General features: G+C 40.6%; 1 protein-coding gene across 7 annotated transcripts in view; it reads right to left on the bottom strand.

Annotated features, from left to right (window-relative positions):
* CPT2 (carnitine palmitoyltransferase 2) overlaps window positions 1-17,316 on the bottom strand; it is a 43,350-nt gene that overhangs the window by 14,004 nt on the left and 12,030 nt on the right. For 5 of the 7 annotated variants that reach the window (XR_014238202.1, XR_014238203.1, XM_082370893.1 and 2 more), the window contains exons 2-4: window positions 15,980-16,060; window positions 14,104-14,210; window positions 2,375-3,733 (exon numbers count right to left, since the gene is read on the bottom strand). Coding sequence is in view for 5 of the 7 variants with exons in the window: in XM_082370893.1 (XP_082227019.1) it covers window positions 2,375-3,733; window positions 14,104-14,210; window positions 15,980-16,060 (1,547 nt within the window). In the remaining 2 variants the exon portion in view is untranslated. Of the gene's footprint in view, window positions 1-769; window positions 1,405-2,374; window positions 3,734-13,964; window positions 14,017-14,103; window positions 14,211-15,979; window positions 16,061-17,316 lie in introns of those variants that run through there. The other 2 variants (XM_082370891.1, XM_082370895.1) reach the window with 2 other exon arrangements.

Genomic DNA, 17,316 nt, shown 5'->3' on the forward strand with positions numbered 1-17,316 from the left:
GTATTCACTAAATGGTTAATGAGCAAAGGATGGACAGGGTCGGCTAAGAAGACATGCAGGAGTGTTTACATGAACTGTAAGGAGGATTAAATGAGATAATGCATTGGAAGAGCTTTGTGACTGGCTCATACCAGAATTCAACCCAGCTGTCTAGTAACTTGCTGGGCAAGCCACTGGAAACGCAGGTAAAATTAAACACAAACAAAAACCCTTCTTTTTCAAAAACAAAACAGAATATGCTTCCTTTTCACGTTACAGCAGTATTCTAACAATAAATTGTTAGAGCAGTAATGTTCTAACAATAAATTCTGTGCTCACTCAATGGAAGGTTTCAAGGGCAAAATGTATAGAGCAATAATTCTACCTTATTCCACAATTAGCACACAAGATTCAACTGGTAAAAATAAATACACACCAGTTATTAATCTTCATTTGGCTGGAAGAACAGTGATATAGAACTCCCTAAATCCATGGGTGTAACCCTTTGTTGCAGCAGGACTATCAGAATTGAGCAGTAGTGGTTTACTCCTTAGAAAAATGAAGAGGGTTTTTAAACAAAGGATATCCCAGGAGAGAGAAGCAAGTTTACAGGAAAGATAAAAGAGCATTTCCTACCATCACCCAAAGAGCCAGGAGCCAATATGAACTTACTATCACCTGAACTTACTACTGGAAAGTTCTTTGTGGAGATTAGGCAACGAGGTTAAACAATTAAAAACAAAAACAAAAAACAAAACAAAAAAACCCAAAACCTAAGAGGAACCACCTCTAAGCATGAATTGCATTTTATTTCTGCTTCAACAATAAATACACCTGAGTTATCTTCTAAGTCTTACCTCCTGATCAAATGTCCTTAAAATTGAAATCTCACATTATCTTTAGTTGTGATCTAGTCCCACTTGGAAATTACATGTTTAGCTTTAAAACCATGGTTTTAAAGCTCAAACCTTATAGCACTGGTGCTCAGGCACCTCACAATTAGTTTCGTTAGTCACAGAACAGTGCATACTGGCTACAGAGGCCCCAATTTTCATGTTGATGAAGCAGTAGAGGCTTTTCATCCACCCAGAAGTTAAGATTTGATGGCTTTGCCTTCTAAGGCATCAAACATGCTTTCTAAGGCCTTCTCCACACACTGGAGAAACTCATGGGCATTGCGGCCTTGGTAGGCAGAGACGTTGCAGCCTATCCAGTTGTCATGAACAGCATACGCAATGCCAAAACCATCAGGGACCACCGGGGCAAAGCCGCCGATGTTCACTGCTGGGCTGCTCAACGTGCTCGTGGACAGGATGTTGTGGTTTATCTGCCTATATGCAGGGTCCAGGTATAGCTCAGGCAGGTCAATCCCTTTAGCTGCTCCCAGGTACTGCAGAGCAAACAAGTGTCGATCAAAGCCCTGGCCTGTCAGAGACAAAATGGAAAACCAGAGTCTCAGAATCTCAGAACTGAAAGGGACCCCACTTGGTAAAACCTCCCACCCATGGTAGGAATACCTTCACAGCATCCTTGAGAGTGGAAGAAGGGTTTGTTTATCTCTGCATGCACACCTCCAGCTTGCTAACCTCTGGAGTTTATTCTAGAATATTCCTTTTAAAAAAGCTGTGAACAGCTGAGCTAAAAATCAGCCTAAAATGAACATGATTTTTAAAATTTTGAAATTGAATCAGTTTAGTCAAACAGTCAAGAAAAGTACGTGGAGAGCACACTATGGACTCAAAAACTAAGGTAAAAGCCAAAGTCCAAATCAAGTGTAAAAGACAAGATTGAGTCAGTGGAACAAAATGGAAGGGGTATTTGACCAGGGTTCTAATCTCCGCTTTCCTGCTAATTTGCCGTGTGACCCCGAGCCAGTGGTCTCAGTTTCATACTTATAAAATAGAGAAGGATGAGACTAGAATGTCTTGGAGGTCCCTTTCAGTTCCAGGACTTTGGCTACATGAAAGGACTGGACTGTGTGATCCTCCAGGTCCTTTCTAGGTCTCGAATTTTACTATGAAGAGGCAAAGAAGGATGACACTTAGGTTGGGAAGAGCTTCTGAGATGGCCTATTTACAGGCAGCCAATGCACTTCAACCGAAGTGAAGTAAGAGGGGCCGTGGGCTTAGAAATCCTACGTTGTCAAAAGTGCGTCTGATGACCAATAAATAATAGGAAGACAGTATGTAACACGGATGAAAGTGACCTTAAATGAGGACGAAGTTAGATGCATTTCCCCATCCTTGCTTAGGAGGAGAGAATATTCTGAACCCTAATGTCTAGTCTGGCTGTTTGGACTGCTAAGGTAGAAAAAAATAATCATCAGTTGGCAGGTGGATTAAACCTAGTGAAGAGGTGGAAATCAGATGTGGGGTAGAATAGTGCTGAGGCTTACCCCAGTGCTGAGGGCAACAAGGCCTAAGGGCATGCTCCCCAAACCCTGTCTCACCCATCGCTGCTTCTTTGGTCAGCTGGTTGTGGTACGTGGAGCACTTGGCCATCATCTGCTGAAGCTCTCCAGCGCTGTGCTTGGAGGGCTCCCTGACAAAGGCCTCAGAGCATCTCTTTGTGAAGACGGAGGCCGGGCGGATGGTCTCGGTGCGGCCGTGCTTGAATGCTGCAGTGCTACAGGACTCATAGGTGGCCACTGTCTGCCCGTACTGCTGCAGGAAGGCCATCTGGAAGCCCAGCTGAGCCACCGAGTCAGGGCTCAGCTTCTGCTTCTTCAGGAATTCTTTGCCTCCTCTCTGAAACTGGATGTAGTCAATGGTGAGGGTTTTCATGGTGGCATCAAATTTTTCCTTAGCAGCGCTAATGCCAGTCTTTAAAGCATCATTCAGCTTGAAGTTGAGTTTCTGTACGGCGACAGAAGAGTCAGTGTTAGCTGGCTGGCTCCGTGGAGTGACAGCAGGGGCCTGAGTGCTGTCTTTAAACACTTCATTAAAAAACCTGAGCACTGCAACACCATCGCCCCAAGCATGCTCAAAGTGGACAGCAGCAGTGCCATCCTTGGCTATAATGAGGTTAAAGGATTTATCAAACCAGCGGTTTGTGCCGTCACCGTGCAGCATGTTGTGGGACAAGTGGACAAGGTCCTTAATGGGGAAGTCATCTAGGCAGAGACAGAATACAGCAGAGTCCACTTTCCTCAGGGCCTCCTCATTGCCACCACTCACCAGCTTCTGTCTGAGCTCTGCCCAGATGTCCCGGTTCTCACTGGTCAGATATGACAGTGGAAACTCGGGGGCCAGGCTATTGTCTGAGAGAATGTACTTCAGATGAGCCTGGATTTCTGAGGCGCTCACAATGTTCCCATCTTGATCCAGGACATCAAAGACATAGAAATGTCCTTTTCTTAGGACCAGGAGGTGTCTGGCCTTGTCATCAGTGAAGAGTTCATCTCGACTGGGTTTGGGTAAACGAGTGGAATTGAAAAGCCGAAAATACTGGGACATATCCAGGGGATATGCATTGACCAAGTAGGCGCCATACCAGGACAGAGAGGAAGGCACAAAGCGTATGAGTCTCTTGAAGGTATCAGTGTCACTTTTGGCAGGGTTCACGTGGAACACTTCTGGTTCCAAAAGGTCAGCCCGAAGTGTCTTCAGAAACCGGACGGCAGAGACAGTCATGTTGGTTGCCCGGGTGAGCTGGTCGTTGTACTCAGACTTTGGGTCAGGGTTGAATGACATAAATGGATTAAAGTTCAGGACAATGGGGTCTCGGGCAGTTAAGTACATATCAAACCAGGGACCTAAAAAATAAAAATTTAAAAAGAACAATAAAGAGTTAATGCAGTTCCTAAAGATAAAATTTGAGAAAGAAAAAAAAACATCAAGCATCTTCAGAAGTGACATTAACCTCCAGAGGATGGGATTTTCTGATTATTTTTTTGCTCTGCAATAATTCATAAATGGTAAATGGGATCATATAATATGTGGTGCATCTGATTTCTATCACTTACGATAATGTTTTGGAGGTGCATCCATGCTATAGCATATATCAGTCTTCATTTCTTTTTATTGCTAAATAATGTTCCAATAATATACCACATTTTGTTTATCCATTCATTTGTACATGGACATTTGGGTTGTTTCCACTTATTGGTTATTTTGAATAATGCTGGTACATACAAATTTTCCTGTGGACATATGTTCTCAGTTCTTTTGGGGGATATAGCTAGGAGTGGAATTGCTAGGTCATATGGTAAGTCTATGTTTAACCCCCTTTTTTTTTGACTGAAATTGTTTGATTTTTTATTAATTTTTTCTTTTTTTATTGAAGTACAGTTGATTTACAATGTTGTGTTAGTTTCAGGTGTACAGCAAAGTGATTCAGTTATACATATACGTATACCTAGTCTTTTTCAGATTCTTTTCTATTATAGATTATTACAAGATACTGAATATAGTTCCCTGTGCTATACAGTAGGTCCTTGTTGTTTATCTATTTTAGATATATTAGTGTGTCTCTGTTAATTCCAAACTCCTAATTTATCCCTCCCCAGCACCAACCTTTCCCCCTTTGGCAACCATACGTTTGTTTTCTATGTCTGTGCGTCTGTTTCAAACATGTTTTGGAAATAAGTTCATCTGTATCATATTTTAGATTCCACACATAAGTGATATATGATGGTTGTCTTTCTCTGTCTCACTTACTTCAGTTTATATGATAATCTCTAGGTCCACGCATGTTGCCGCAAATGGCATTATTTCATTTTTTAATGGCTGAGTAATATTCCATTGTATATATATACCACATCTTCTTTATCCATTCATCTGTCTATGGACATTTAGGTTGCTTCCATGTCTTGGCTACTGTAAATAGTGAAGCTATGAACATTGGGGTGCATGTATCTTTTCGAATTAGCGTTTTCTCCAGATATATGCCCAGGAGTGGGATTGCTGGATCATATGGTAACTCTATTTTTAGTTTTTTAAGGAACCTCCATACTGTTCTCCATACTGCACCAATTTACATTCCCACCAGCAGTCCCTTTTCTCCACACTATCTCCAGCATTTATTATTTGTAGAATTTTTGATGATGACCATTTTGACTGGTGTGAGGTAATATCTCATTGTAGTTTTGATTTGTATTTTTCTAATTAGCAATGTTGAGCATCCTTTCATGTGCCTGTTGGCCATCTGTATATCTTCTTTGGAGAAATGTCTATTTAGGTCTTCTGCCCTTTTTTTTTTTAAGATATACAATTTATTTATTTATTTATTTTTAAATTTATTTTTGGCTGCATTGGATATTTGCTGCTGTGCGTGGGCTTTCTCTAGTTGCGTCGAGTGGGGCTACTCTTCGTTGCGGTGCGTGGGCTTCTCATTGCAGTGGCTTCTCTTGTTGCAGAGCACGGGCTCTAGGCACGTGGGCTTCAGTAGTTGTGGCACACGGGCCCAGCTGCTCCGTGGCATGTAGGATCTTCCCAGACCAGGGATCGAACCCGTGTCCCCTGCATTGGCAGGAAGATTCTTAACCACTGCACCACCAGGGAAGTCCCATTCTGCCCATTTTTTGATTGGGTTGTTTGTTTTTTGATATTGAACTGTGTGAGCTGTTTGTAAATTTTGGAGACTAATCCCTTGTTGGTCACATCATTTGCAAAAATTTTCTCCCATTCCGCAGGTTAACTTTTCATTTTGTTTATGGTTTCCTTTGCTGTGCAAAAGCTTTTAAGTTTAATTAGGTCCCAATCATTTATTTTTGCTTTTATTTCCATTACTCTAGGAGACAGATCTAAAAAAATATTGCTGTGGTTTATGTCAAAGAATGTTCTTCCTATGTTTTCCTCTAGGAATTTTATAGTATCTGGTCTTACATTTAGGTCTTTAATCCATTTTGAGTTTATTTTTGTATATGGTGTTAGAATGTTCTAATTTCATTCTTTTACATGTAGCTGTCCAGTTTTCCCAGCACCACTTATTAAAGAGACTGCCTTTTCTCCATTGTATATTCTTGCCTACTTTGTTGTAGATTAATTGACCGTAGGTGTGTGGATTTATTTCTGGGCTCTCTATTCTGTTCCACTGATCCATATGTCTGTTTTTGTGCCAATACCATATTGTTTAGATTACTGTAGCTTTGTAGTATTGCCTGAAGTCTGGGAAGGTTATGCCTCTAGCTGTGTTCTTTTTCCTCAGGATTACTTTGGCAATTCTGGGTCTTTTGTGGTTCCATGTAAATTTTAGGATTACTTGTTCTAGTTCTGTGAAAAATGTCATGGGTAATCTCATACAGATCATGTTAAATCTGTAGATTGCTTTGGGTAGTATGGCCATTTTAACTATATTAATTCTTCTAATCCAAGAGCATGGTATTTCTTTTCATTTCTTTGAATCACCTTCAATTTACTTTATCAATGTTTTTATAGTTCTCAGCATATAAGTCTTTCATCTCTTCGGTCAGGTTTATTCCTAGGTATTTCACTTTTTTTGGACACAATTTTAAAAGGGATTTTTTTACTTTGTCTTCCTCATATTTCATTGTTAGTGTAAAGAAATGCAACTGATTTCTCTATGTTAATCTCGTATCCTTCTACCTTACTGAATTCGTTTATCAGTTCTAATAGTTTCTATGTTTGGGAGTCTTTAGGGTTTTCTATATAGAGTATCATGTCATCTACATATAATGACAATTTTACCTCTTCCCTTCCAATTTAGATACCTTTTATTTCTTTTTCTTGTCTGATTGCTGTGGCTAGGACTTCCAATACTATGTTGAATAGAAGTGGTGAGAGTGGGCATCCTTGTCTTGTTCCAGAATTTAGTGGGAAGGCTTTTAGCGTTTCACTGTTGAGTATTATATTGGCTGTGGGTTTGCCATAAATAGCTTTTATTATATTGCGATATGTTCCCTCTATACCCACTTTGGTAAGAGTTTTTATCATGAATGAATTTTGAATTTTGAATTTTATCAAATGTTTTTTTCTGCATGTACTGAGATGATCATATGGTCTTTGTCTTTTCTTTTGTTGATGTGGTGTATCATATGATTGACTTGCATATCTGAACCACCCTTGTGACCCTGGGATGCATCCAACTTGATCATGGTGTATGATCCTTTTTATGCGTTGTTGGCTTTCGTTTGCTAATATTTTGTTGAGGATTTTTATATCCATATTCATCAAAGATATTGGCCTGTAATTTTCTTTTTTGATAATGTCTTTGTCTGGTTTTAGTAACAGGATGATGGTGGCTTCATAGGATGACTTTGGTAGGGTTCCCTCCTCTTCAACATTCCATGTGCACTTGAAAAGAATGTATTCTGGTTTTTTTGGATGTAATGTCCTGAAGATATCAATTAAATCTAACTGTTCTATTGTGTCATTTAGAGTCTCTGTTTTACTACTGATCTTCTGTCTGGAAGATCTGTCCATTGACGTCAGTGGGGTGTTAAAGTCTCCTACTATTATTGTATTCCCATCAATTCTCCCTTTATGTCTGTTAGTATTTGTTTTATGTATTTAGGTGCTCCTATATTGAGAGCATGCAGGATAATGAGTGTAATATTCCTCTTCTTGTATTGATCCTTTTATCATTATACAGTGTCCTTCTTTATCTTTCTTTATGACCTTTGTTTTAAAGTCTATTTTGTCTGATTTAAGTATTGCTATCCCTGCTTTCTTGTCATTTCCATTTGCATGAAACATTTTTTTCCATCCCCTCACTTTCAATCCGTATGTGTTCTTTGCCCTAAAGTGGGTCTACTGTAGGCAGCATATTGTAGGTTCTTGTCTTATTATCCAGTCTGCCACTCTACGTCTTTTGATCAGAGCCTTTAGTCCATTGACATTTAAAGTAATTATTGATAAGTATGTATTTATTGTCATTTTAAACCTTGTTTTTCAGTTGATTTTGTATATCTTCTTTGTTTCTTCTTTTTGTTTTTCCTTTTGTGGTTTGATGGTTTTCTTTTGTATTATGCTTGAGTACCTGTTTCCTTTTGGTTTTTTTGTGAATCTTTTATATGCTTTTGATTTGTGGTTACTCTGATTTTCAAGTATGTTAACCCATCACTAAATCTACTTGCTTTAGACTGGTAGTCATATAAGCTCAAACACATTCTAAAAGATCTACATTTTCTTACTCCCCTCCCCCACATTTTGTGATTTGATGTCCCATTTTTATATCTTCATGTTTACTCTTCTGCTGTACACTGTAGTTATGATCACTTTCATAGAATTAAAAAAACTTTTTTAAACCTATGTACTGACTTATTTAAGTGAGCTTTAATCCTTTTATATATTTACCTCTTCTACTGTTGTTTTCTCTTTCCTATAGATTCTTGCTTCTTTTCTATTTAGACAAGACCTTTCAATATTTATTTTAAGATAGGTTTAGTATTCCTGTATTCCTTTAGTTTTTGCTTGTCTGAGAAATTCTTTATCTCTCCTTCTATTCTAAATGATAATTTGCTGAGTAGAGTATCCTAGGTTGCAGGTTTTTCCCTTTCAGGACTTTGAATATATCTTGCCACTCCCTTCTGGCCTGCAAAATTTCTGTAGAGAAATCAGCTGATAGCCTTGTGGGGGTTCCCTTGTAACTGCTTATTTGTTTTTCTCTTGTTACTTTTAGAATTCTCTCTTTATCTTTAACTTTTGGCATTTTAATTATGATATGTCTTAGAGTAGGTCTGTTTGGGTTCATCTTGTTTGGGACCCTCTGTGCTTCCCATGCCTAGAAATCTGTTTCCTTCTTTAGGTCTGGGAAGTTTTCAGCCATAATTTTTTCAAGTACATTTTCAATCCCCTTTTCTCTTTCTTCTGCTTCTAGGATTCCTATTATGTGTAGATTGGCATGCTTTACGTTATCCCATAGATCTCGTATGTTGCTTTCACTTTTTTTCATTTGTCTTTGTCTGCTGTTCTGATTGGGTGATTTCCATTATTCTATCTTCCAGATCACTTATTCATTCTTCTGCATTATTTAGTTTGCTATTTATTGCCTTTAGCTTGGTTTTCATCTTGGCAATTGAGTGGTGTAATTTTGATTGGCTCCTCTTTGTAGTTTCTAGTTCCTTGTTACAATGATCTGAATTTCTAACAATAGCTTTTCTTAATTCCTTCAGCATTTTTATTACTTCTTTTTTGAACTTGTGGTCTGGTAGACTGGAGAGGTCATCTGTTTCATTGTTCTTTCAGGGGATTTCTCTTGTTCTTTTAATTGGGAGTAATTCCTCTGCTTTTTGATTTTTCTTATATTTCTCTGACTCTATGAATTTAGGAGAAAGAGTTATCTACTGTGGTCTTGAAGGGCTGTTTTTATGTGGGAGTGTCCCTGTGTAGCCTGCTTGAATCCAAAATTTCTCGTGTGAGGGCTGTTTTTAGTATGGATGCTTGCCATCTCTTTCCTCAGGGTGGCCCTTGTCCCCTTGATAGGGGGTGTGTTTGGTGCTGTGGTGACCAGAGCCTGCACTGGATGTCGGGTGGGGCCTCCTCTTTGCTTTGTGGATGTCACAGCCCTGCAGGGGGGAAGGGTCTGCTCCCCAGTTGTTGTAGTAGAAGTCCCCAGATCTGGTTCTAAGCTGTGGTGTGAAACAGGTGGGATTGGAGCACTCCCTCTGGGAAAGGAGCCGCTGCATGTTTCTCCCCAGGAACTGTGACGCAGGACGTGTGATTCTGTGATGCTGCCTGCCACCTGGTGTGAGCACCCACAAAGACCACTATTGCCTGGCACTGCCCTTGGGGGACACCTTTGCTTGGGGGCTCTGGTAACCTGAGGTCCCTTAGGAGTGCAGGCGCACTCACAAAGTGGTTGCTCCATAAACCCACTGGAGCCGTGTTCCCTGAGCCCGCCTACAATCAACCCAGATGGCCTTCAGGCACGCATGGTTCTGGTCCCAAATCCACCAGAGTGAGAACTCACTGGGGCCACCTCCCTGCGCCCACAGTGGGACTGCTGATAATCAGCTCAGACAGCCCCCAGGCAGGCACGTGCGGTCCTGAACCCAAAATCTGCCAGAGAGGCAACCTGCCAAAGCTGCAACCCAGCACCTGCAGTGGGATCGCCAGAGATAAGCTCAGATTTCAGGCCCGCCTTCATGTGTGCCGCCCACAAAGTTCACAGCATCTGTGGTGACTGGAGCCACACCCTGCTGTGAGCATGCTGACAGTGAGGCTGCTATAGCAGGTCCACAGCCCTCCCTTCGTGTGTTGACAATGGGGCTCCTATGGCAGACCCACAGCCCTCCCTTCGTGTGTTGACAATGGGGCTCCTATGGCAGACCCATGCTCCATCCTGTGTACACTCCCAGTCGCAGCCTGGGTCACACTCCAGGCCCTTTGGGATGTCTCCCCACAGCCAAACCGTGTCCTCTCCCTGGGTGTGTCCTCTGAAACCTGAGTTTCAGCACCCAGTCACTGAACACACCAGCAGGCACGCGTCTTGGGCTCAGAAATGCGGCAACATGGCCAGGACCATCTGTGTTGGTGTATCTCTACCCTGCAGGGCGGCAAGCCAGCTCCCACACTCTCCTCTCCAGCCTCTGAAGCTCCCTATCTGTCCTGGTGGACCTCCCAGCCAGTGAAGGAGGTTCTCAGCGTGAGGAAAGCTGTCCTCTTTCACCGCTCCCTCCCAGGAGCGCAGGTCCTGTCCCACGTCCTCTTCTCCCTTTTCCCTTCGTCCTACCCAGTTACATGGGGATCTTTCTTGCAGCTTTGGTTGTATGAGATCTTCTGCAAGCTTTCAGTAGATGTTCTGTGAGAACTGTTCCACGTGTAGATGTGTTTCTGATGTATTTATGGGAGGAGGTGAGCTCCACGTCCTTCTACTCTGCCATCTTGGACTGAACTCTATGTTTAGCCTTTTGAGGAATTGCCAGGGTGTCTTCCAAAGTGGCTGAACCAGGGCTTCCCTGGTGGTGCAGTAGTTAAGAATCCGCCTGCCAATGCAGGGGACACAGGTTCGAGCCCTGGGCTGGGAAGATCCCACATGCCGTGGAGCAACTAAGCCTGTGCGCCACAAGTACTGAGCCCGCGCTCTAGAGCCCGCAAGCCACAACTACTGAAGCTCACGTGCCTAGATCCCATGCTCCGCAACAAGAGAAGCCACTGCAATGAAAAGTGTGCGCACCGCAACGAAGAGTAGCCCCCGCTCGCCGCAACTAGAGAAAGCCCGCGCACAGCAACAAAGACCCAACGCAGCCAAAAATAAATAAATAAAATAAATAAATTAAAAAAATAACAAAGTGGCTGAACCATTACCACCAGCAGTATACAAGGGTTCCAATTTCTCCACATCCTCAGCAGCATTTGTTATTGTTACTGTAAGTCTTATTTGATTGGAGCCATTCTGGTGGGTAACCATCATTGTGGTTTTGACTTACATTTCCCTAATGTTTATTAATTGCTTTTTCCTCCTCATTCCGTTTCCTTTTTTGACACTTACAGAAATAAAAAACAATAATACCTCACTGGCATTCATGCTGAAATAGAATAGTTGTTAATTCCTACCCCATCAGCTTAGGTTTCTCGTGCTTCATCTCCTTTCAGGGACAACATTCACACCTGACTGTCTCCCTAGTATGGCAAAAAGTCTTCACCATCATTCTGTGTACTATGTACATTACTGCACTCCCTCTTTTAGGAAATGCTTGAAAAGCAATTAGAAATAACTATCAGTGCGAGTGAACCAATCCAACTAGCCCTCTGTATTCCTGTGGATGTTTTGCTTGTAAAAATTCCAGATGCAGTATCTTATCAGAAAATGTGTTTTCAAGGGAAGTTCTTGGTGGGATTAGGAACTTCCTAATCAAATATAGTCTATCTTTGATTCAAGGAAATAGTTTTTACATATAAAGTATTGGGAAAGGATTAATGGACATGAATTTATCTATTATTCATTTGTTGGTTCATTCATTCCATTTCATTCCTTGAGAATCAGTGCTGTGCCAGGCCCTGGCCCAGGGGATATAGAGAGGAATAGGGCGTGGACTTTAATTCAGAAGAACTCTGATGAAGGAGACAAACAGAATTAAAACATAATGCAATGCACTAAAATGGGGGCAAGACATATTTGACAAAAGAAGACACGAATTTATGCCTCTGACCCCTTCAGTAAAAGAATTTTAAAGAGACAGAAACCAATAAGGCAAAGAGAATGAGAGAGGAGAAAAGAGCAAATATTAGAAATTGGAAAGCTCTCTAGCCAATTCAAGGAAGCCAACCCTAACCTGGCAGCAGAGAAAGCCAAGAAACAGTATGATTTACACAGCAGAACCCCCAGAGGGCTCAGGAAGTAGCAGCCTAGATATATCTCGTTGAAGGGCTGTTTAATTAGACCCCCACCTCACCCCCCAGATTCCCTCCCCACTCCAATAGGAGACTTAAGTTTTATTCACTGGAGAAAGTAAAATTGGGGGACATAAGTCACATATGAGAGCTCAAGCCTTCTTCCCTTATCCCACTCCTACAACAGCAGCAAACAGGAAAATACCTTTTGGCAGTTTACTGGAAAAGCCTTCCCTGGGAGTCTAACCCAAAGACACCAACATCAAGGGTACCCCGAGGAAATGGTTTAGCTGATCACATTACAGTGAAGCTGTGACTGACAAGCACAACCTCATCTACAGAGCTTCCCACAACTTTTAAATATCTCATTCAGATCTAAGACAACAGAGAAGGATTATGAAACATCTGAAGAAAGAAAAGAGGGTAAAACAAACCAGCAAAAAGCAAATTCAAGACAGACTATGAAGGAAGATGAGAATTAAAAAAAAAAAAAAAATCCCAGGTAAATTATTAAGCACATAGAAAGCAAAACAAAAGAAAGTATAATTATTAACTTCAGAGAAAACAAAGTTCATATGGGAAAGGAAAAACAATTCCAATGTGCTACACAATTCAGCTGACAATACTGTTTACATGATTATAATAGTGTAAACACTAGGTATTGAGCAAATGAAAATTACAAATAACTATACTGTGACAATGAGGGGATGGAAATGTGGTGAGGATATAAAAGACTGCTAAATCCTAATCTTTTACAGTGAGACATCAATAGATAATGCCTAAAACTACAAAAGATGCATTAATATGAGTAAGTAATTTAGAGAATGGGGGAAAATGAGAAGTGAGAAATTAGGGCAAGGTCAGGAAATTTCCGTTTCTCCTAACAAGCCTGAGAAAACTATTTGATTCTTTAAACTATATGCATGTATAACCTTATTAAAAATATAAACTGAGTTAAAAGAAGTGCTGTGGGAACAGAGGTGGAAGCAACCAACTCTGAATAGGAAGAAGGGCTGAAAGGTTTCATAGAAAAATCATCCTACCCGATCTTTTTTTTTTTTCTTAATTGAGATGTAATTGACATACAACATTATATTAGTTTCAAGTGTACAACATAATTTGATATTTGTATATACTGCAAAATGCTCAGCACAATAAGTCTAGCTAACATCCATCACCATACATACTTACAAAATTTTTTTCCTATGAGAAGCTTTAAAATCTATACTCACAGCAACTTTCAAATATACAATACAGTATTATTAACTATAGTCACCAGGTTATACATTACATCCCCAGGACTTACTTATTTTATAACTGGAAGTTTGTACCTTTTGATCCCCATTTCCCATTTTGCCTAGCCCCTGTCCTGAACCTCTGATAACCACCCTAACTGGCTCTTAAAGGAAGAATTTGCCAGGTAAAAAATGGTGGTGCGAACAACATGGATAAAGGCACAGAAGAATGAAAGACTAACGGGTTGAGGGAAGGAGTTGTTCAGTTTTGCTGAAGCATGATTGTGTCAGGGAGGATGGTAAGAGATGAGGCTGGAGCGGGCAGTTGGGCCAGACCGTGAAGGACCTAGAATGATACACACAGGACATAGGACTAAATCCTGCATCCTTTACAGACAGAACCAATGATTAGGTTCTGTCTTGATCCCGCCTACAGAGCAGGCAAGCTACTGCTCTTGAGCATGGACTCCAGGCAGCACCTCAGTGGAGGATGAACTCACTCAACCTTAATGTTTACCTCAGGGAGAGAGGATGAGATAACACTTCAGTGCTGGTCTCACCAAAAATATCTGTGAGATTAAAACAGGAGAGAAGATGACTTGCTTTCCATTACGGAGGGCTCTGGAAATATCAAGCCCACAGCCCTGCCTACCCACCTGAAATGTAGCTCGTATGTTTATTCTGCTTGTCCTGAGCGACCAGCTGCTTGTGCAGTTCTTTTCCAATCCCATTTTCAAAACTCTTACACAACTGTTCCGTTTTCCTGAAATGTTCAAGAAAAGATAGAATCAAACCATGGCAGGGAATAGATGATTTTTATTTATTTATTATTATTATTTTTTAACATCTTTATTGGAGTATAATTACTTTACAATGGTGTGTTAGTTTCTGCTTTTATAACAAAGTGAATCAGCTATACATATACATATATCCCCATATCTCCTCCCTCTTGCATCTCCCTCCCACCCTCCCTATCCCACCCCTCTAGGTGGTCACAGAGCACTGAGCTGATCTCCCTGTACTATGTGGCTGGAGAATAGATGATTTTTAGATTCATGGCCAAGAACTCATCACAGAACTTTGGGTCCCCAAAGCATATCCCTAGAACCAGGGATTGAGATCAGAAAGTATCTCTGGTCAGAAGAACAGGAATCAATCTAAACAGATAAATCTAGGATATCTTAAAATGATTGATCAGGAAGATGAATCCACATCTCATAAAACAATGTGTAATCTGGGAGGCAGCTTGGCATGGAGAAAATGATATAAGCTTTGGAGCCAAGAAGAGCTAAGTTTGAATTCTAGCTCTGTTACTTTCAAACTGTGTAACCTTGGACAAGTTACTTGATCTCTCTCAGTCTCAGTTTCTCTACATGTAAAATAGAGATAATACACCACCTTACATGGTTTTTAAAATATTTATAGAGCTAAGGATTTAGGATAGTTTGAAACATAATACTTAATAACAGGTAGCTATTACATCATTACCATGTCAAGAGAAGCTTCAAGTGACTAATGTGGAATATTTAAAAGCAGAGGACTACATTATGAATGGTTCAACTTTTTTTTCCATCACTGTCCATTGAAGGACTCCGTGATTCTAATGAGAAGGCCAGTTATCTGCACAACAAATTCCCATTGTGGAAAAAGAGTACTATACCAGGATACAAGAGCTTGATGGAATCCGCTTTTTGACAATATCCAATATTGTTTTCCAATTCCATACTGAATTAGTTTCCTAGGACTGCCATAGCAAAGTACCGCAGACTGGATGGCTTAAGACAATAGAAACTTATTCTCTCACAGTTCTGGATGCTAGAAGTACAGAATCAAGGTGCTGACAAGACCATATTCTCTCTGAAGACTCCAGTGGAGAATCTGTTCCAGGACTTTCTCTTAGCTTCTGGTGTTACCAGGTATCCTTGGCATTCCTTGGCTTGTTAATCCACTCTAATCTGCCTCTGTCCTCACATGGCTGTCTCTGTGTCTCTCCTCTTCTTACAAGTATACCAATCATATTGGATTAAGGACTCAGCTGTCTCCAGTATGACCTCATCTTAATTAATTACATCTGCAACTACCTTATTTCCAAATAAGGTCACATAATGAGGTTCTCAAAAGGGAATGAATTTGGAGGGCACACTATCCAACCCAGTACATATGCTCACCAAGCAAACTTCTGGTCTGCCACATGCTCTCCTTAATGAACCTCCCTACCAAGAGCACATGCCCTCTGTAAATGACTGGTACCAGCTAGTCTACCAGGTAACACCCACCAAGACAGCACAAATTTGGCATTCTGGCTTATAAACCATTGCCTGTTGAGTCTAGTTAAAGAGACTCTCACCTCAGGGCTTAGTCAGCCCTTCATGAGTGAAAATCTATTTCCTGAACTTGCAAATGTAAAGACTAGGTCCTAGGTGTCTGGTGACCCAATCAAATCACAGACACTCCCTGAAACTTGGTTCACCAGCACTTGCCAGCCTCCCCTGAGCCACCCATCCATGGCCATTCAGGGTTCTCAGCTTTTACCTGAACTGGCCATCATCCAAGAGAGGCTTCTGCGCACTGAGGTATCTCCTAATGGTGTCTTCAAGTTTGGGAATAGGCAGCCTGGGAAGAAAGTAAAGTCAAGTGTAAGGGTGACAATCTGTGGAAGAGGTTAACTAGCTTCCCAACCCAAACTAACCAATAATTACTGGATAATTAACTTCTTTCCAAAAAAAAAACAACAAAAGGAAGCCACTTACAAATGAGAATAGATGAATTTAAGTATCATTGGTAGCTCTTTTTTTTTAAGTAAAATAATAACTTTTTGACGTATTAATGATGAATTTCATAAGCTGAATTAGTAAACATACTAACAGATTCAAAATGGGGAAGCAGAAGCTGCCCCAAAATTCCTGTTTCCTGTCACAGTTATAATACCTGTGTTAACCCTATACTGGCACTGATTTTATTTCTACCCTTAGTTTGAACGACTGTCTTTTTCTCTCCCAAGATGAAAAAAAAACTTTTATTTTTAAATTTTCTAGTGTATTTTATGACAGAGAATCATACAAAAGGGTAACACAGGTCTGTCCAATGGGCCAGCCAACCATGGGATCGACCATCAAGCCATGCCCAGCTCACCAGGAGTCCTGTGAGGAAGAACCAAGTCTTCCTCCATGCTTACTTACTCATCATTCTCTACCGGTGGATTCCCAATGACAGCTATGGCGATGAAGTTACAGGTCCACAGTGAAATGAAAACACCAGGGCTATGTCGTGAGGCATACTTTTTTTTTTTCATGTTAATAATTTTATTGAAAGATATATCCCCTAGTACCAAAACTTAATCCAAGTTTGTTAGGTTACCTCTGCCAACTCAAAATTAACACTGATACATTCAAAATATCTAAATATAGCAGCCATTTAGGAAAACTGAAAAGTTATCCATAAAACACAGTTTAAGACCTTACTATAAGATACACTGTAGTTCTTCAGTTTATTTTTCAATGCATGTTTATCCAAAATACAATGTCAAAAAATAAATCTGAATTTACAGCCATCATGGACTTAGGATGCACTGAGTAACCATTCACAACACTTTAACACTGTAGGTCCCCTTACGTGGACTTATGCAGAAAATCCCCAACACTACCTCAGCTATCTCTTAAGTACAAAGTTACCTACTTACCTTTCTCAAGACTTTGTTTTGATACAGTAGGGACATTAAGGAAAATTTACCTTCTTTTTAAACAATTCTAAATTAGAGGCAATGGCAGTTTTATAAAAGCAGTCCTTATTAAAAAGATTCTGGAGCGTTAACTCTAGCCTGAACTTACTTTAGTGGGGTAAAGTAAGTTTTCAGAGTGATGATTTATTTT

Source organism: Balaenoptera borealis (assembly GCF_965194805.1).
Source record: "Balaenoptera borealis genome assembly, chromosome: 1".
In the NCBI taxonomy this organism is placed as follows: Eukaryota; Metazoa; Chordata; class Mammalia; order Artiodactyla; family Balaenopteridae; genus Balaenoptera; species Balaenoptera borealis.